The 20,584-nt window shown below is 42.3% G+C and overlaps 3 protein-coding genes across 12 annotated transcripts in view; 1 reads left to right on the forward strand and 2 right to left on the reverse strand.

The window, feature by feature from the left end:
• Positions 1-140, reverse strand: part of STXBP4 (syntaxin binding protein 4) — a 143,919-nt gene extending 143,779 nt beyond the window's left edge. For 2 of the 6 annotated variants that reach the window (XM_027825191.3, XM_037914671.2), the window contains exon 1: positions 49-67. The gene's annotated coding sequence lies outside the window, so the exon portion shown is untranslated. Of the gene's footprint in view, positions 1-48 lie in introns of all 6 variants that reach the window. The other 4 variants (XM_043528425.1, XM_037914673.2, XM_037914675.2 and 1 more) reach the window with 4 other exon arrangements.
• On the forward strand, positions 52-4,022 carry LOC102932819 (cytochrome c oxidase assembly protein COX11, mitochondrial). Of its 2 annotated transcripts, XM_037914680.2 has the most exons (4): positions 52-605; positions 1,595-1,750; positions 2,968-3,093; positions 3,663-4,022. In XM_037914680.2, the coding sequence occupies exons 1-4, from the start codon at positions 207-209 to the stop codon at positions 3,843-3,845; spliced, it is 864 nt and encodes a 287-aa protein (XP_037770608.1). In that variant the 5' UTR covers positions 52-206; the 3' UTR covers positions 3,846-4,022. The 2 variants fall into 2 exon arrangements, with proteins under 2 accessions (XP_037770608.1, XP_043384366.1); XM_043528431.1 differs by lacking the exon at positions 1,595-1,750 and having other exon boundaries at positions 58-605.
• Positions 4,023-6,984: 2,962 nt separating this feature from the next.
• Positions 6,985-20,584, reverse strand: part of TOM1L1 (target of myb1 like 1 membrane trafficking protein) — a 35,066-nt gene continuing 21,466 nt past the window's right edge. For all 4 annotated transcript variants that reach the window (XM_043528428.1, XM_043528427.1, XM_043528429.1 and 1 more), the window contains 8 exons: positions 17,027-17,087; positions 15,328-15,448; positions 14,004-14,100; positions 13,401-13,461; positions 12,057-12,156; positions 11,656-11,737; positions 9,206-9,281; positions 6,985-7,330 (listed from right to left, as the gene is read on the reverse strand). In XM_043528428.1, coding sequence (XP_043384363.1) covers positions 9,215-9,281; positions 11,656-11,737; positions 12,057-12,156; positions 13,401-13,461; positions 14,004-14,100; positions 15,328-15,448; positions 17,027-17,087 — 589 coding nt within the window. In that variant the 3' untranslated portion in view covers positions 6,985-7,330; positions 9,206-9,214. The remainder of the gene's footprint in view (positions 7,331-9,205; positions 9,282-11,655; positions 11,738-12,056; positions 12,157-13,400; positions 13,462-14,003; positions 14,101-15,327; positions 15,449-17,026; positions 17,088-20,584) is intronic.

The following is a 20,584-nucleotide window of genomic DNA, read 5'->3' on the forward strand; positions in this document are numbered from 1 at the left end:
CGCAGCTGCTGGGGGCGGGGGGGCGGGGCAATGAGAACGCGAACTTACCCCCTGCGGCCGCCGTAGACTGTGCGCCACCGAGTCTGGAGACTGCTCGGTCCCTGCCGCGCAACCACCTGACCCTCCGAATCTCGCGAGAATAGCGCGTCACATGTGGGAAGTGTCACCCTGCCCGACGGAGCCGGGTCGTCACGTGAGAGGGGAGGATGGGGCTGGGCGAGCGGGGCTGGAGGTGCCTCGGGGTCCTTCGGCTGCCGCGCGTGGCTGCTGGATCGGGCCCCCGCGTGCTCAGTGTCTGGGCCCGAGGCGCTGGGGCGCCCCTTGCCCGGGGGGGCTGGGCCTGCGGCCAGTGCCCTCGGACCGCGGCCCCGCACAGCCAATGGGGCGCCCGCGGGCCGGGGACCCCGGGCAGCGCCCCCCGCCGCCAGGCCTGGCCGGGGCTCCAGCAGGCGCGAGGGGCGGCGCGCCCCAACCCTTTCACGCGGGGCCAGGAGCAGGAGTGGAGGCGCAGGAACAAGACCGTCCTGACCTACATCGCCGCCGCGGCCGTGGGCATGGTGGGCATGTCCTACGCGGCCGTGCCGCTCTACCGCCTCTACTGCCAGGTCAGGGCCGGGACAAGGACCCCCCGCCCCTCCAAGGACTCCCCCGCCGGCCGGCCCGGCCCCCCGGTGCCCCCAAGCGAAGCCCAGAACTCTGGGAGGGTTAGGGCCGCTGCCCCCCTTCCCTCTCAGCCGCATCCAGGCTGAAGGCGGTGGGTCAAGTGCATACACTACCCCTGTCCCTATCCAGTGCAGGGACAGGCAGCCTGCGCCCGCTCTTGTCCCTGCTGGGTCTGGCCGGGGGCGGGGGGAGGCATCAGGGAAGGCACCGAGCAGCAGGACGCTACACGGCTAAGAATACCAGTGTGGATGTGGTGGGCACGTAGAGATCTGTCTAGGGTTTATAGCCTAGGGTTCAGTTGTGCAGGGCAGGCTCCCCACCTAAACCTTGACTCTGTCTGCGCTGCTGTTTATACCTATGCTAGGTGGGCGTGCGGTGTACATACTCTTCGCCCTGCCATAGGCATCGATGTACCTGAATATCAGGCTCTAGCAGGGCCCAAGGTTCTCACTTCCCTCTGCCCCATATATTTTAAATCCGTGCCCTCCACTTGCTGCTGTTTGTTGATGGTATTATCAGAGCACCTAGGAGTCTAGTCAATGGCTAAGACCCTGTTATTCACCTGCCTAGTTATTTTTATTTATTATTGTTTCAAAAGAGCAGTGTAACAAAATTACTTTTTCCCCAGTTTGTTTACTGTGTGTATGGTAATTTTGACTTTTCCCACTGCAGTCTGGTGTTTGGATGGAATCTTTCATAAATGGGAAAGGGGAAAAAAAAATCAATGAAAAAGAAATAGGTTTGGTAAGGGGACTCCTAGGGAAGAATAGTACCTGACACTACTTTCAATTCTTCTCTGCAATTGACCAGATCTTATTGTTATCTTTAACCTTCTTTCTACAGAGGTTGAAATTGTTTACTTTCTGGTACCTCAAATACCATCAAGTTTTCAATTTTAATACCACTTACTACAACTTTTCTTTTTGTAAAGGCTACTGGACTAGGTGGGTCAGCAGTAGCAGGCCATGATTCAGACCAGATTGAGACTATGGAACCTGTTAAAGATCGCATCATTAAGGTCACGTTCAATGCTGATGTGCATGCAAGTCTACATTGGAATTTTAGACCTCAGCAAACAGAAATATACGTAAGAAACTTGCACAACAATTCATTTAGACATTATAGAACGATTATCAAAACTACAAAAAAACCTTACAAAACTGAAAAATTGAGGCTTCAAATCTTAACTTTTTAAAACTTGTTTGTATTAGGAGCTAACACAGTACATTAGCTCTGATCTTGAAAAAATTTAAACATGGGTATGAGCCTTTTCAGGATCAAGACTATAGGTAAGCCTATTCATGGACTACTCATACGTAGTTACAGGATGGGAGTCTTATTTTTCACCACTCATTCGACTAGTATGATTGACGCTACTTTCATTTGAATTAATAAATGTTAATGTCACAGCTTTAAAGGATACTGTCAAAGGGCTTTTGAATAATTTAAAAAATAATTGTAGGTGTTTGATTTTTGCCTCTTAAATTGAAAAACAGTAATTAAAATATTTTTCCTTACCAGATATTTTTCTCGGTTGCCGCTGTACATAGTGGTTTGTAGATTACTTTCTTAGATCCTTTTTTGAAAAGGTTAATAAAAATTGCATGGGCTGCAAACAAGGGTAAAAACACAAGTTGGGGCCCCAGTCTTGCACTTTACAATGCAGGTGGGCATTGAAGCCTGCAGGGCTCACGCTGGCATGCCAAAGCAATTCCCGTCAGCATTGGGGCTTAGGTCAAATAGGGCACTTTCTCTTCTTGTCAGTATTCTTGCATTATGATCTTTGTATTGATTTTTTTTTTTTTTTGCCTTCAATAATATTGTTACTGTTTAAAACTGGTTACCAACAAAGGCTCTTATGAGGTCAGTCATGTTTCTTGATCAGTTTGTTTGAATTCATTATTGCAATTAGTGTTTTGATATTTTTTTTCAACAGGGCTATTGGACTCCTGCTAGCCCGAGTCTGTTGACCTAGGCTGGGAGGCTCACTGACATGGGCTGTGTAGATATACCCTGGAAGTCCAGTATCTTGTAGGATAAGATCCAAAATGTATCCATATTATGATTAATTTTGTGTGTGGATATTGAAGCTAGTTCTCAATACTGTTTTTAATTTACAATCACTTTTCCAGATTCACTAATGTTGGAAATATAGGAAATAGATAACTTGCTGTGAATCTGTCTTTAAGGCAGCTAAAAAAATTATCACTGGAATAAATTTAGCAACTTAAGTCCTACAGAACTTTGTGAGAGTGGTGTAATGAACTTAAATTAAATACAATAATTGTATTTTTCTTTAAACAGGTTGTACCAGGAGAGACTGCATTGGCATTTTACAAAGCAAAGAATTCTACAGACAAACCAGTAATTGGAATCTCTACATATAACGTGGTTCCATTTGAAGCAGGACAATATTTCAATAAAATACAAGTAGGTGAAGTGTGTAACTCCAAGGCATGTGAGGCAATCTAGGCTGGCAAACTGAAAAATTCAGTATTTCAGACATTATCCTTTTCCAAATGGGCATGCATCAATTCACGTATTTAGCCTAGGCTAAATCATAGAAGGCGGGTACTAAAAGTCCCATTAGAGTGGCTCCCAAAGTGTAAAAGATGGACCACTAGCGATCTTGAGGGCACTTGTGGGTTGAATAGTCATATGGTACTGATTGTTCACTTCAAAACTGTTAAATACTTTCCTAATATAATTTTTCAGTTTAAGCAATTGCTGTAATTGCCTCTTGGTATTTACTCACCAGAGAGGGGAGATGATCCATGAATCACAAATAGGAGAGAAGTTTGTATCATGGACCAGATCTCTGTTAAAACACAGTATAAGAGAGAACCTGCTATCCCGTCACAATCACAGATCTCATTCCATTAGACATTTAAGTTTACTAAAGTAGAAGCAGTATAAAAAACAGAATACAAAGGCTGTTTTTTAACATGCAGCGTGTACGTATTTGTTTTGTAACTGTTCTCACTTTTCACCATGTACAGTGCTTTTGTTTTGAAGAACAGCGGCTTAATCCCCAAGAGGAGGTGGACATGCCTGTGTTTTTCTTCATAGATCCTGAATTTGCTGAAGACCCAAGAATGGCCAGTGTTGATCTGATCACTCTTTCTTACACTTTTTTTGAAGCAAAAGAAGGACACAAATTGCCACTCCCAGGTTATCAATAATATACTTTCTATACAATGAATAAGTAGTTTCTCTGGTACCTGGCAGCCAAATGATCTGTCAACTTTGCAAAACACATTCTTCCAAAGACACAAGAAGGATATGAAACACCACATGGAACTACTGTACAATATGAATTTGTATTTTAAATTATTAAACCATGACAGATATGCTGTTAAGGTGTGATTTTATTTGACTTTCTATACAAGGACCAATAATGTGTCTGAATACATAGGAAAAGGGAAATCTTTGTGGCTAAGTGCAAATGGAAATCTTCAAAACAATTATTTTCAGATTTAGCTTTACATTCAATTGATAGGAACAGATCTGTCTACTAGATATCTGGGGGTATGGAGTTTGTAATGTCCTCTGTTGATGGAAACCTGATACGAAAACTGTTAATACCTGAAAATGATTGAGCTTATGGTACTTCAGAAGACAGACAACTTTAACTGATCTTGTATTTTAGGTGAAAAGGAATACCCCTTACTAGTAAATATTCTACCTAATCTTGTGAGACCTCATGAGAGAAACAAAATCAGTCTGGGTCACTAAAGAATACTTAAGTGGTGCAGGAAAAGAAGTTGATGATTCATTAGGTGGAACTCTCCCTTTTAAGACTGTACTGAATTAATGTAGTCTGACAAATACCAGTGGTCACTGCTGCTAGAGGTACTGTGGTTTGGATGTCATGCACAACAGACGTCCTGACTATTTGCAGTTATTTTTCAGAAAACAATTTGAGCTATTTGTTAGACAAGTATTTCTCTCACAGTTCCAATAGGTTATGGTATTCAGTTTTGGTAAACAGCAGTACAGTGTTGTGTACTGTTAAAGAGCTGCTGTTTCACCTCAGATGTGGCTGCGTTTTGGTGGTATGTGAGAATAATTTCTACATGCATATCTTATAGGAGAATTAGGCTGATTTGTGAAGACTTTGATATCTTTGAAAGATGGCATAGAAGCTCTTAAAATAAAAAATAACCCAGTAACATTATGGCAGTTTTGAACCAGAGCTTAATGTTTTGCATAGCTGGTTTCTACCTAAGCCCCAAAGAAAGTAGCAAAAATGTTCACAGAAGACTCTCAAAGAAAGAGTGATGTAGCTTATCTCAAAAGCAATCAGGAAATACAATACTAGATCAGAATAGTTCTTCCCTACCTGCCCTTCTTTCTAGGTATTAATATGGCTTTCCACACCATCTTAATCATTAATGGGTTTTATTCTCACAACAACCCTGTGATATAGGCAGTTATCCTCATTTTATGCATGGGTGAACTGAGGCAAAGGGTGGAGAAAGTGACATGCCCAAGCTCACACACACATGGAACTCAGGTCTCAAATCCCACTCTAGTATCCTTTTCCTCCTAGACCATCCTTCCTCCCCTCCCTTTAATGCATGGGCCGTGATAAAAGTAATACCAAAAGTAGTATTTCAGAATACAGATATCACCGTAAGGGGCACATTAGAAATCATGACAAAATATCTAATTGCTATCATTTAGGTCTCTGCAAATTACATTTGTATATGATTTAAGAACAGTGCTATGCAGAGGAGCTCTTGTTGTTCCCCTGTCTCTATTTTTTGTGCAACTTTTACGTATATCCAAATTATTGGTTGCTTTTAAAGTACTTGGAAGTCTCTTTCAAAACAAAGAACATTATTGTACTGTGTATTTACTGGCATCCAGTGTATCTTTTGTAATACCACAATGTGAAATCTGAACTAGACTGATTAAAAATATTGTAATAGTTTTATGCTGAGTGTTACATTGTTCTGCTGCATGAAATGATTTTTACTTGGTGTGGAGAGTCTAAGCAAAGCTCTACCCTGTGCAGGATTGTAAATTCTAGAATGAGGGCCAAATATTGGCCCCAGAGAAGTCTATGGAAATTTAGCCATTGACTTATTTCTTCAAATGTATATTACAGCAAACACGAGCTTCCTTTGGAGCTCTGGGTGCTTTAGACAGACTGTTAGAAACTCAAAATAAACACACTTTATTCCCCTTCAATAATATTGCCATAGCAGCACAAACAAAAGTTGAATAAATCCCAATAATAAAATTTCTCCCAGAGTCCTCCACCAACTTCACCCAGTTCTCTATGGGCCAGTGATATGTTATATATGCCTTATAAATAAAGAACTCAGAATATTACATACCATGCAAATACCAGGGGCATAGGGGCCCTATCCGAGAACACTGCCATGGATCCCTCTCTTCTGCCTTGTCTACACTTAAGATTTGCCATTTTATCTGTGTCAGCATAGTTAAGCAGCAGAGCCTCCCCACCCCTACTATCAATGCAGTTTATATGAGTATAGCTTATTCCAGTTAATGAAATAAGTTGTCTCCCTATAAAGCACTTGTATAACTATCTACATTAGGGCTTTTACTGGCCTAGCTATGCTGAAAAAAAATGAAATTCCAAGTGCCATAGAGCCGGCTGGGAATTTTGCATTGGAGTGAGTTGAGCAGCAAGCTGGAAAATTCCATTTCATTTCTTCTAAAATGGAATTTTGAGACTTTTCACCCAGTGAAAAATTTTGATTTTCTGTCCCAATTCAGGAAAAAATGTTCAGGGGAGGGAAATTCTGTTTTCTGGCCTGATTACTGACAATGAAACTTAAATGAACCATTCCTGATTCTGAAGCTGGAGACCACATCGGACTAAAGACAAGATGTTTCTTTTAAATGGGTCTGTGATTTGACTGTAAGGCCTTTGTCTGCACTAGAGCAACTTGCATGCATGTTGTTGTAGCCATGTCAGTCTCAGGATATTCGAGACAAGGCGGGTGAGGTTATATCTTTTATTGGACCAACTTCTGTTGGTGAGAGAGACAAACTTTTAAGCTTACACAGAGCTCCAGACCCAAAGAAGAGCTCTGTGTAAGCTTGAAAGCTGTTCTCTAGAGCAATTTGGCATGTTGGCCATTGTGGAGGCCCATCCCCACGCACATATCTGTCACACCTTACATTCACACACAGCAGTGTAAGTATTTGTGGGGTGGTGTTACCATGAGGGGTATTTCACCCTTTATGAATGACAACTGGTAAGAAGTCCAAGTGGTAAGATTTAGTTTTCCACTGATAATTTGTTTTTCCTCTGGTTTTGTATGATAAAAGACAGTATAACAGTTGGTGAACTTAATATAATTTAATATCGCTTACATTTTTGAAGTTAAAATAATAAAATCGAACTTTAAACGCACAGATTCAAAAAAATCTAATCTGACTTGCCAGCCACAAAAACCTATTTAACTAAGTTTTATATCACAACTTTCAATTCAGAGCACTATTAAGTCTTTCATGAAAGTGCAAATTTTACATTCAGTGTAAATATGGAAGGCACTTTAACCCTGCTAATAAAAGTAGCACTTTTTAATGATCAAGGTACTTAAAACAATTCAGTCATCAAATAACTTTTCCATATTGCTCTTCTTCCATCACTACAGGTATTTTTCTTTTCTCATAGGATTCAACACTCTGAAAAATAAAAACAACACTTAGGAAAGTGTTGATTGCTTCATACCCAGTTTTTAAAGAGGCACATTAAAATTAAAAGTGAGGATGTGGTGTGATACAAGTAAGCAGAGAAGTTTACAGAAACAAAAAAACCCATTTCCTATGCTGACAAGCCCAGAAGAAAGTGTTCAGTCTCCGACTCAGAGCGGGTCCTTATTAAGACAAAACCCATGAATCAGTTTGTTGAACGAAAGCTTGCGTAAAATGTAGGGGTTTTTTTTTTTCTCCTTTGTTTTACAATAGACTCTTCAACCAAACAGGTTTTAGAATGAAGTAACATCTGCATTCAACATATAAAGGCAAAAGGGTTCCATACTAAGTATATTCACACAACCATCGATAGATCTAATATAGGAGGATCCTAGATACAGAACTCCTCCTAGGTTTTTGGATGGTGTCGCTCACATTAGTTGCCCAACTGACAGTACTAATGCTAAAAAACAGATTGAGTTATGTAGTCCCTGTAGATCAGAGGTGGGTAAACTATGGCCCGCGGGACCCTCCTGCCTGGCCCCTGAGCTCCAGGCCCGGGAGGCTAGACCCTGGCCCCTCCCCTGCTGTTCCCCCTCCACTGCAGCCTCAGCTCACTGCGCTGCTGGCACAATGCTTTGGGCGGCAGGGCTGCGAGCTCTTGCCGGGCGGCGCAGCCGCACAGCCGCAACCTGACCCGGTGCTCTGTGCTGCGCGGTGGCGTGGCTGGCTCCAGATAGGCAGCACGGCTGCCTGCCCTGGTGCTCTGGGCAGCGCGGCTGTAGCGCCGCCAGCCACCGGTGTTCCAGGCAGTGCGGTAAGGGGGCAGGGAACAGTGGGGGGTGGACAGAGGGCAGGGGTGTTCGGGGTGGTGGTCAGGGGGTGGGGGTCTAGATAGGAGGCAGGGCGGTCAGAGGGTGGGAAACAGGAGTTGAATTGGGGACAGGAGTGTTCAGGGTGGTGGAGAGGAGTCGGGGGTGTGGATAGAGGTTGGGGTGGTCAGAGGGCGGGGAACAGGGGGCTTGAATGGGGGAAGGGGTCCCGGGGGGGCAGTCAGGAAGGAGAGGGGGAGTTGGATGGGGCAGCAGGGGGCAGTCAGGGGCAGGGGTTCCGGGGGTGGTCAGGGAGAAGGGGTGGTTGGATGGGGCATGGGTCCCGGAGGGGCAGTCAGGAATGAGAGGAGGGGTTGGATGGGGCGGCAGGGGGCAGTCAGGGGTGGGGAGGTCCGCAGGCGGTCAGGGGACAAGGAGCAGGGGGACGGGGTGAATGAGGCAGGAGTCCCGGGGGGCCAGGCCATGCCCAGCTGTTTGGGGAGGCACAGCCTTCCCTAACCGGCCCTCCATACAATTTCAGAAACCCGATGTGGGCCTCAGGCCAAAAAGTTTGCCCGCCCCTGTTGTAGATGAATAGTTGTTTAATTTTGTTTGCTACATAAAAAACAAAGCAGTTCAGCATGTTAGTTAATCTTGCAGTAAAGCTTTCCTCTGTAATTGAAGACTGCTTGTGTTCTGCTTCAGTTTGCAGCAGAGTGCATTATTCTGTAGACAATTTTGTTTCAGGCCCCAAACACACAAAACTGTTCCAGGCCCCAATCCTGCAAATACATACAATAATAGTCCCCTTGAAAAATAAGTGTGTGCAGACATGGGGCCTTACTTAGATTATATAAAGTGGCAGTGATCAGAATTGAAAGCAGATCCAAACATAACACATGGAAGTGGATAACACATAAGACCCCAGAGCTTATTTGTTGCTATGCTCAAAATAGGAAACAAGACTTTTCCTTGTATTCACTTGTCAGTTACAGAAAGCAGTCTACTGCTCGCATCAGAGAATAACTTTTATGTTCATTAAGAGAATTCACCTTCCACTCTTAGCAATCTGTATGCTTTTTAACTTCGGGTTTGGAGATATAATCATCAATTTCTTCATAAACAGCTCTGGAAGAAGAAGAGTCGGGTAAATACTAGGTCATGCTCATTTCATTGTATTCAGCAAAAATGTGCCAGTGAAATCCTGCTCAAGTGTGAATATTTCTCTTAAGTGTTTAAAATGACTACTAGACAGCAGTTGAAGTGGCAGGACAGCCAGCGTTCAAAATTGAGCACACTGCTAATTGTGGTGAATTTGTGAAAATACTGCACATCTCCACCTGGGACACTAGGAGACACCACTAAACTTGTTTTCACTTTTGAACGAAATAGGATTTTAGTTCAGGTCTCCAGAAGTAAAATGGCTGGAGAACAAAAAAGTTAAACAAATACATACTGATTTTAATACATTAAAACTACAAAAGAAGATAGCTCTGAGCTAGTATACACTGTGAGGATATAGCAGGCTACCCTCACTAGGATCAGTACTTGTACGTTCAGCTTTTCATGCCATTGAACAAGAGTTAGCTAGATAACTAGATTATTATTCAGCACATTATTTTTCCAGTTACCTATTAATAAAACACCCTGTGCCGGTTTATTGCTTAATTAGCTAACCCAGGAATGTTCAAAGAACTGCACAGAATTTAGCCACTCCCATTAATGTCAATCGCCCTCACCTGATGCCTACGTCAATTTGATTAATCTCATACATTTTAACTGGCAAAAGAAATACATATGATAAAAGTAGGGCTGTCAAGCGATTAAAAAAATTAATCACTATTAATTGTGCTGTTAATAATAGAATACAATTTATTTAAATATTTTTGGATGTTTTCCACATTTTCAAATATATTGATTTCAGTTACAACAAGGAATACAACGTGTACAGTGCTCACTTTATATTTATTTTTATAACCAACATTTGCACTGTAAAAAGAAACTTCAAGTCACCTCATACCAGTACTGAAGTACAATCTCTTTATGATGAAAGTTGAACTTACAAATATAGAATTATGTAAAAAAGAATAACTGCACTTAACAATGAAACAATGTAAAACTTTAGAGCCTGCAAGTCCGCTCAGTCCTACTTCTTGTTCAGCCAATCGCTCAGACAAACAAGCATTCAGTGTTGGGGGAGGACAGCGAAGGGGGGAGGTAAGCAATGACTTGTGCAGGAGGAGGGTGAGGAAGGTGTCTTGTTGCTGCTTCTGGACCAGTGGTTTCTGGTACCTGGCTCGCGCCAGGCTCATTTCCTTTTACCGAGCTAGGTGGGCTCCCTTCAGCTGAGTGAGCCCTTGTTTGCAAGGGAGGGTGGATTTTAACTCCAGGACTCATCATATTGCCGGGGAGAAGAGGCTGGTGCAGGGAGGCTGAGTTCGCCAGACTCATGTTCTCTATGGGGTACACCAGAGTGAGCAGCCAGCTAGGGGCAATGGGACACGACACAGGGGGACTGGCCCCGGGAATAAGGGGCCGGCTGGGAACAATAGGGCCCGGGCTGGCTAGGATGCCAATGCATCCTGTTTTGGCCCTGTCCCGGCTGTCCCTACTTTTTCGCCAAACCTGGGCATTTGTCCCAGCTGCAAGGCTGAGCTGAGAGAGGCGGCGGCTGCTGCCTGGGGATCAGCTAGAGGCAGCACTGCCCCTGCCCGCTCAACCTCAGCCGGGGAAGGCACACAGCTGGGGGGGGGGTCAGCACCCAAGCTCGGGGGGGAGGAGGCAGCCCCAACTCCGGGCAGCCCTGGACACAGCCCCCGAGCTTGGGGGTGGGGGATCAGCCCCAACCCCAGGCAGCTCGGGGGAGGGGGACTGGGGATCAGTCCCCGAGCTTGGGGGGGAGGGGGGGGGAGGTCAGTCTCAGCCCCGGACAGCACAGGGGGAGGGGGAGAGGGGTCAGTCCCAGCTGCGGGCCGCACAGGGCTGGGAGGGGGAGACCCCACCGTGAGCAGTGCGGAGCTGGAGGGGGGTTGGGCCGAGGGGAAGAGATCAACCTCAGCCTGGGGAGGATCGGAGCTGGGGGCGCAGCCTGCTGCGGGTGGCACGGGATGGGCGGGGGGATCAGCCCCAGCCCCGGGAGGCATGGGGAGGGCAGCTCGGGCGAGCCCTGCAAGCGTGGGGATGGAGGCTCCAGCGAGCCCCTGGCCGTCCTGTTTTTACTTTGAAAATGCCAGGGTGAGAACCACATTACTTTCTCCAGAGCCTCTTCTCTTCCCACCCTCTGGTGGCAGCTTCTGTTACTGTGCCTGACCAGACGGGTTCTCCGGAGCAGCTCATGCTGCCCTCCTGCCCAGAGGGTCTGGGATTAACGCAGGTAATTGACAGCACTAAATAAAAGATATTACCTGACTCACCTTGTCTCTCTCGTCCAATCAATCATTCCATCATACACTACTAAAAGGCGGTGAGAAACTGCAGATTAGTAATTTTCAGAATTACTCACTCTGTGCTGTAGTCTCGTGCTAAAGGGTCAAATTCCATTACCTCATAATAATGAGGTGCCTGTAAACTGCTCTTTGATTCGTCTGAAGAGAGGTGGGGGAAAAAGACAAATGAACACATATTTTAAAGTGAGCAAATAACACGCCTGATGAGTGTTTGCTTTGTTTTGCATCTTGTATTGACATAAGACAACTGATTATCCGCAATACATTTTCACGCTCTAAATATTAAACATATGCATACGTCTCAAAGTCATCAAACAGAGCCTTGGACCACGTTAGTTTCTGTTACTGATTTTTTGTGGTGATCCCTCAGATACACTATGCAAGGTCCCTGTGGGACATTGGGAAAACAGATGCATAATGTGGAGGTTAGGACTGAAGTGTAAAATGACTTTATTACCTGCTGGTGATGCACCTGGTGTTGTCTCATTCAGTGATGAGGCATTAACAGTTTGGAGGTTTACGGTCTGCAAAGGCACTGGGTTTAAAAGAGTGGCAAGCTAAGGAAATCAATCATAATAAAGTTAGTATGTAAGCAGGCAGTGCAAACAAAAAACTGTTTAAATTTGTATGCTGGTAGACCACCTTTTTATACTGTTTATTTCGTAAAGTGGTAAAACCAGACAAAGTCTACAGATCAGGTCAGCCAGCACAAAACAATCATCTATTGCTGTTCTCCATGTAAAACTGCTAGAGCCAATATTTCTATTACTGTAGTGTACATCTGTATAATTTACTTGTACATATTCTATTCTGATACGTTGAGCCAGAGGCTGTGAGATTTGTACATGGCTGTTCACTTGCTCTTTGACAGTAGGGGTGAAGGAGTGGGTGATGCCAGCCTCCCAAGGTTTGCACTGCTTGCAAAGAATACAATGCAAGTTCTTATGTGATCATAGAAAGCCCTTCATAATCTTGGCAAGAATCACTTGAGTAACTTCCTCTCTCCTTATAACCCTGCTTTGCAGCTATGGCTGGTCAGGGTTGATCTTACCTCACCCGGTAGATTCAACCTAGCAGGACATAGCCCTGAACTCTAGGTGCTGCTAGAATATAGATAATAATGCAGCAATCTTTCTTGGACATGGTGAACTCCCCATCCAAAGGGTCTGCTGAAGAACAGATGAGCAACCTCCGCTCTGGCTGTCTTCAGAGTTTGATACGAGTCATTTATTTCATTTGGGTCCCCACTCCCTTTGCTTTTATATCCAATCTTCTTTCCCTGCACCATACACATTCCTCATATTAAACTGAGAATGCATGCCTTTGTGGGTGGGATATTTTGCCCATGACATACACCATTTATCCTACATTGTGTTTGGCTGGTTGGTTCCTTTCTTAAAGTTTCTTTATTTTTTTTTTAAACTTACAGTACCTAGATGGTCTGCAAGAGGAAACTTATAGCTGAGTAAACACACTGAAGAGTGGCTCTCTCACACAGCAATCTCAATGTGCTGTATACATCCATTATTTAAATACTACTCATACAGTAATGGCTTAGGCAAACTGCAGCGACCCAGCTGGCCACAGCAAGCATCTCACACAGAACCTTTCAGAACAGAATGCGTTGTATTGAGAATGGGAAGTTGCCCTGCATATTGAGGTTGTTCCCTATTGCTTTGGAAAAGGGCTGTGGGATGGATCTTTTACTTTCATCTGGACAGCTAGCAGAACAAGAGGGAGGAGACCTCTGTTTTAACACTTGCCATTGAAGAACGCGATTCTGAGTATCCTTGTTACTCACGTTGCTATAGATATGACCATCAGGGATGCTTTGGCTTGTGTTTTGTGTTTCAGTTGCAAACCTAGGTAAAGATTAACACATGGAATGTCACTGAGAAATGAACAGAAGAACATGAACTCATACAATTAGATTTTTTTTTGCTACTGGCTGCCTGTCACCTTGTGCCAGAGCTGAGATCACTAGGGTCACCAAAAGGGGACAGCTGCCAGGACGGTCTCTGCAAGGTTTGGAACTTGCTCTCCTAGGTCCTACGCTGTCTTAGTTTATTGACCTGTAAGGCATTCTGCAAGGCTCATTTGTTCCTCCCTGATAGTGAGGGTTGGGAGGACAGGTGGGAAATTTTAAATATACTTTTGGCTGCTGGGTTATTAAATGTGTTAATTATTGGTCAAAGGGTATTACAGAAGCAACCTATTTTTAAAGTGTGGCAGGACGCATCTAGAGCCCAAGCTAGGCATTCCTGGTTTATTGAAGGAGTGTGCAAATCATAAGTCGTTCCAAACGTTCACAGACCCTTCCAAAAGTATGTGGCAGAGCAGCAATATAAAGAACAAACATCTCTGAAAACATTATGCTACAGTTTCTTGGTAACATATTACTTACGAGGGCTGTTGAGCGTTTGCTATATCGAGTAAATCTAGCTGAGGGTAGAGCAAAGGACGATGGATGCTTGGATCTGCAGCACCTGTAGATCTGCAATCTAAAATTCAAGCTGGTATTAAAACTTGCATGACTGTTATTTGACAAACAGTTAAGTCTTTGCTGGGGTATTATTTATCAATGATTTTTTGGAGGGGTATAAAATTGTTGTGCAATTACTTTGAAATACATACTGAAGGTGCTGCTATTCAATTTAGGGCTATTATAATTCTGCCTTCAAAGTGGTAAGGAATGTAGAGTTGATTTCAGAAATACATTGTATTTCTGCCTGACATCTTAAATTGCCTGAGGGAAAAAATGAATGGCACTATGCATATTAGGAAACATATTTTAAAACCAGAGGCCCGCCCGTTTCTTATTTTAGTAGGATAACAATACATTTACTCTGAGTTCTTACCTCTCCCAACCTAAGTAAAATGTTGCAGATTTGAAGGGGCTTCCTGAAAATATTGAGGAAGTTCAGAAAGGATAAATGTGCCTTTCCCTTCTGAACTTGTGCCAGCAAGAGCTGTTATGTAGGTGCATGGTTACACGGACATTCTTGGGCATGGATGACAGAGATTGCTTCCTTGTAAATTATTAATGATCCCCCATTTAATAACGGAGGAGGCAGATTATTTCAAAACACAGCCTCTCACTTCAACAGATTTTTGTACAAAGTACCTTACGTATACAATAGTAAAGCAGCTCTACTTTCCCTCAGAACTCTCTCATTTTCATTTGGATACACATTTTTCTCTTGTAAGGAATTTCTTGTTCTGGCCACAGTGGTTCTTTGCTTTAGGAAAGACCACTACAAAGGAATAACACCACTCATACCAATTGCGAGCCATTCCAAAACTACATTCAGGAGATGTACACAAAAAACCTCATCTTTATACAGTTTGTTATGGTAGTTCATTTATCCAACATCAGATGTACACACCTGCAAAAGTGTATTGTGTTGGGGCCAGTGTTCTGTTTGATACTGTGCACATTCATGAACTCTCTCATCATGGTCTACATTTCGTTTCCTCTCGCATGTATTTGAAATTCATCTGAGGAAACATGCTTGAATTCATAGCAGCAGCGGGGCATGGCAGCAACAAGCAACTCTTATTTTCAGAAATGTCTTCATTAGTTTTGCAGCCCTCTAGTCCCACATCCATGTGATGTGAATGCCAGCATACTTTCATTTCCATCTGCATAGGCTCCAGCTCCACAAGGTTAGAAATATTTTATACCAAACTTCCTAATGTTTCAGAGAAAATGCAAATATTTTACTCACTTAATTCTGAAAACTGAGGAGTCTCGGGGCCAGTTCCCACCAATGCTGACACAGGAATTGAAGAACTTGAATTGACGACAAGTAGATCACATGAAGGAGCAGATGGTTGTTTGCTATAGATCTAAGACGAAAAAGAGTTAAAAAGTAAACTTAAGTTGCTATTTTCACTTAATACAAAAATTTGAAATCAGAATCTGATTATTATTGAGGAAAGGTGACCAGTAGAGCTGGTCGGGAATTTTTCTATGATTTTTTTTTTTTAAATGCCAGTTTATCAAAACCAGAACTGTTTGCAGGAACAAGTTGGATCTGAATTTCCCCTTTTACAAATTTTTGAAAAGAAATTTCTGAAGTTGTCAAAATATCTCATTCTGACATTTTCAAAATTAAAAAGTGGCTCAAAATGTTTTTTTCAGAATTTAAATTAATTTATAGTATTTTTTTTAAAAATTGAAATGAAATGTTTCGATTGACCCAATCCGTTTTTTTTTTTTTTTTCAAATTTTCATTTCATGATTTTTTTTTTTAAACTTTTTGACTTTATATCCTGATTCAGGACAGAAAAATGTTTAAAAAAATCTCAATTTTCTGCAGGACAGGAAAACTGTTTCCTATTCAGATCTAGTGAACATAGAATCATAGTCACCTAGTCCAGTCCCCTGCACTCATGGTGGGACTAAGTATTATTGAGACTTTCCCTGACAGGTGTTTGTCTGACCTGCTCTTAAAAAAATCTCAAATGATAGATATTCCACAACCTCCCTAGGCAATTTATTCCCCTAATGTCCAACCTAAACCTGCCTTGCTCCAATTTAAGCCCATGTGTGTCTTAATAGAGTTAAGAATGAAATCAGAAGAGAATTAACCATATCACATGTTTAATATAAAAGTGTTTTGTTAGCACTAGCTAATACAAATTTATTTTAAACCTGGGGACTTGTGAATGAGCTACAAGATCTGCAAACTGGATCATTTTGGACTATTAACCCATCCAACAGTCAGAAACTACAAATGAACTATCTGATTAAAAATGAAAGCCAGTAATAGTAGTGTTTCATCGAAAAACCCAGACTGATTACTACTTTCCTGTAATAACTATGGACTATATTTCAATCACAATGTAATCAGCTTGATGCAGCATGCAAAGGAAACTGAGTTAATTTTGGCTTTGTACAAGGTGAAACGTGTGTATCACTATTAGGGCCAGCATGGTTAATAAAATAGGAGCAGTGATGGGAGAAAAGTAGCCTTTAAAAATTAATTTTCCAGCTTTATAAATGCCCCTAGAGACAAGAAGTGAAAAATAAGACTATAGATGAAAAGAAACAAATCTCTTCACATCATGTAAGAGATTAGAATCGAATCTAGTACACAGCAATAGAGGTAATAAAACTGCATTTTAATAGATTTTCTCTCTTTTCCAGTTGTCCTTTCCTATTCTCCACATTATATTTGAAGGTAATTTGATACTTGTGCTACAAAATGAGATTCTGTAAGTGGGACTCTTGCAAATTAATAGAGCAACATTATCCTCTGTTGGAGACAGAATATTGAATCCAACAGAGGTAGCAAGCAAATATAATTCCTTAGGTCACAAAAAGCACATTTGTTGCAACAAATAAGAGGAAAAGCTCTGGTTTATAAAATCTGAGCCAGATTCTTATCCTGAAGTTGATGGGGTTTGTGCTTAACTACTCACCTCTGCTTGCTCACACTGGAGTCTCTGATTCTCCAAGAAACGTACTCTGTTTCGAGAAAACCTGTAGGAAATGATACATTGTCAATAATTTAGTCTTAAAATCCCAGGCATACGTATCACTCAAAAAGAAAGTGTCATTCATAAGAATCCAGCAGTTACTGTGAAGGTCTGATCCTACAAAAGGATCTAGAAAAGTATGTAACAAGCCCCAGCCAAATGCACATACAGACTCCAATGTCCTCAGTAGGAATATTAGAACCAGAAGCACAGCTCTGTGTCACTTGACATAAGGAAGAACTACTATGGTTGAGTTATCAAAACCACTAGAGCCATGGTTACATGCAGCAGGCCAGTAGACTACACACGCAGAGACCATTGTCCTTCACTTCACTGGGACTCTGCACAGAATCTTCGTTGATAATCAGATACAGGAAATGCAACGTGACTTGCCTTAAAGCAGTCATACTGCCACTCGAATGTATGTAAACAGCTGCAACTAGTTAAAATATACCTATATAATTTTTAGCATCTCATATGCCTGTGTATCCAAGGGCATACTGAGGATTTCCTATAGTAAACAATAAATCCTTATGTAGCAAATATTAACCAAGCCAGTAGAAACAACTGCAAATAACATGTATAGCAGCTTTGAGGTACAATGCAACTGCAACCAGAAATGACGGTTAAATAAGTGTACAGTACTACTGCATGAGAATTTCACACTCCCATTAGCAATTATTTGCCCTTTCAATCAACGGGTGAACCGTTTCACTTGGGATTTGTTGAGGCATACCCACAAGCTATTATTCATAATTCAGGGGGAAGTTTCAGCTTTCCAAGAAAAATGTTAATCGTCAGTATTAAGAAGATTCTAGGTCAACATTTGGATAAAGTGGATTTACAGAAACCAGAAGGGAAACTCATTTGTATTTTACTTACATGACAAATTTCCTTAGGCAAGAAGTGAAAAACCCTCTTTAAAGAGTGAATTGTAAAACATAACCCGCAGCTGTAAACACTAGACTTACGAATCAACTGAATAAAATATTGTGAAGAATAGCATGGAAGTTTGTCAGAATGACACTGGGAAGATACAATGACAGTTTGGCTGAAGCGTTTGGAAGAGGTTTGAGGGTAAAATAAAACAAGGAAGGAAGGATGGGACAAGATTGTCATTGTTTACTGCATACCCACTGATTTCAGTCGTTAGAGCATCTGCATGACAGAGATAAGACATTTGTGCAAAAACTAAACACAAGTTATACACACTGAAGCATTTGCAAAATAACACTCTCTGAAGTGTGAGTGATAACACTCTCTGAAGGCTGGTTGTCTTGTGGGAAGGAGAGACAAGGCTTGCAATGTAATTGGTAAGTTGTTGCTTCTAATGTGGTCATTCTTTACTTCATAAGCCATAGTAACTAAGATGTTGCCAGAGCAGTGGTCAGTGCAAAATATAGTCTTCTGGCAACTCAGTAACCTTCAAGATGCCACTAATGCAACATTTTGATCTTTTAAAATTGCAAAGCTTTCTGTTCACAATACCTCATGGATAGACCTAAAAAGAAACATACTAGGGGTATGTATTAACCATGCAGCTGGGTAATACACAACAGAATATTTATTTCAACTGAGCCAGGTCCCATGCTACAGCTGCAGGGATGCTGTAATTGCTCAGTGTAGAAATCACCATGTTTTTCCAAGTCACTAAATCCACAGTGAAGCAGAGAGAAGTCTGCTCTGGCCTCTGGGATGGTGTTCTGCAGTGCTGTTATTTAGAAGTGGGTGTATTGAACAAGCTTGGAATCCTTGAATCTTTAAGTTAAATTACACAGGGATAAAAACATCTGAACCTGTCTGAGCCTTTTCTACACCGCAACTTCCATCAGGGCTACCACTGATGGAGCTGCACCCAGCGCGAATTACAGATCTGAAAACTTCTACTGTAGACAGTGTTGACCAGGAGAACTGACTCCTCCCAATCATGAGAGATCCCACAGCATTCTTTGCGACAGCAGGAGTCTTAAACCTGAGGCCCTGACTAAAGGCCATTATAATCAATGGGCCAAGGAGGGAGAGGAATATCTTTTATTGGACCATCTTCTGTTGGTGAGAGAGACAAAGCTTTTTGAGCTTACATAGAGCTCTTCTGTGGTCTGGGAAACTAACTCAGAGTGACACTAGTTTCCGGAGCTGTAAACATGGGGACAATGATATTTACTGATTCACCTCACAGGTATTTCAGGTGGATTAATTAATGTCACCCATCTCTGCAGAATGCTTTGATCCTCTGATAAAAAACACTGTATAAAAAAAGCAAGCTATTATGTAGTCTGAAAAATGTTTTGGCATTCTTCTGGATAGACTCAGTTAATGATAAAAATAATAATAACAACACACAATAATAACAATAATAATCCAAATTAGAACCAGAAAAATCAAGAAATTCTGAAATATTAACTGCAAGTGCAAGCCACATGATGCTCATTAACTTCTACGTTATTATTTTGTAAATATATATTATGATGATAATTATTTTTATAGACGTAGTGCCTAGGAATGCCAATCATGGACCCACTGTGCTAGGGGCTGTATAAACACAGAACCAAACATATTCCTGGCACTTTAATGAGAGTCCCAAAGCCAAAATTGTAAGCCAGACTGAGCCATTAAAGATTAACATAACCAGAATGGGTTATTTTGTCTTTAACCCCCTCTTTCCTCCCCAAAACAAAGTCCATCTATTTTATTTATTAATAGCTTTGTTTCATCATACCTGTTGCTGACTGTCTATATGCTGTCATCCCTGCTACAACCAAAAGCTCACTGGGCAAATTCTCAGAGGTCAGGGTTATTTTCCAGAGAGAACACATTTTATTTGGATTTTCCTAAGACCCACTACAGGGACAGAACAGCAGTACCTGCAGTGATTTAACAGCACCTACTGCAGCTTACTCAGTTCATTCTGTTAGCGGCTTCAGAGTTTCCACAAAAATTGCTCCTGTATCAGAAAGTCACACAATGGAAAAACAACCTTGTGAAATATGCCTGGAGCGCACATTCCAAGTATTTCAGCACTAAGGGTTGTGGCGTGAAGAGGTTAATCAAAGTTCTGCTGGAATAAACTGGAACTGACAGAAGGCAAACAAGCAAGAGGCATTAATTGGCGCTTTCCTCCCGTCCCTTACCCCACTCTGTTCCTCTTCCCTTTCCTGGTCATTGTAACTCCTCTTTATTCTACTCTCCTTCTCTCAGGTCACCCCACTGTCCTCTAATATGCCCCCCCTTTACCAGTCCTTCAGCAGTGAGTGACTGAACAGAGTCGGTGGCAGGACAACCTGTCTCCAAGGCCTGCCAGAAATGCGTGGTGTCCTGTGAAGTGTTAAAAACGTGAGAAGTTGGTCTTCTTGATGACAATCTGCTGATGGATGAAGAAGAGTGTGGTCTCATCAGTGCACTCCATTCTGCCTAGCCCAAAGACCAAGGAGTTCAATGCTCCTAGAAAGGCTTAATTTTCCTTATGTGGGAAGCACAAGTCTTCAATTTGTTCCCCAACCC

Source organism: Chelonia mydas, chromosome 14 (genome assembly GCF_015237465.2).
Source record: "Chelonia mydas isolate rCheMyd1 chromosome 14, rCheMyd1.pri.v2, whole genome shotgun sequence".
In the NCBI taxonomy this organism is placed as follows: Eukaryota; Metazoa; Chordata; order Testudines; family Cheloniidae; genus Chelonia; species Chelonia mydas.

Excerpts from the sequence above, each read along its gene's own strand:
- LOC102932819 (XM_037914680.2), top strand. The coding sequence starts at position 207 with ATGGGGCTGGGCGAGCGGGGCTGGAGGTGCCTCGGGGTCCTTCGGCTG. Across the intron at positions 1,751-2,967 it reads CTCAGCAAACAGAAATATAC|GTTGTACCAGGAGAGACTGC; the intron begins GTAAGAAACTTG and ends TTCTTTAAACAG. Across the intron at positions 3,094-3,662 it reads AATATTTCAATAAAATACAA|TGCTTTTGTTTTGAAGAACA; the intron begins GTAGGTGAAGTG and ends CACCATGTACAG.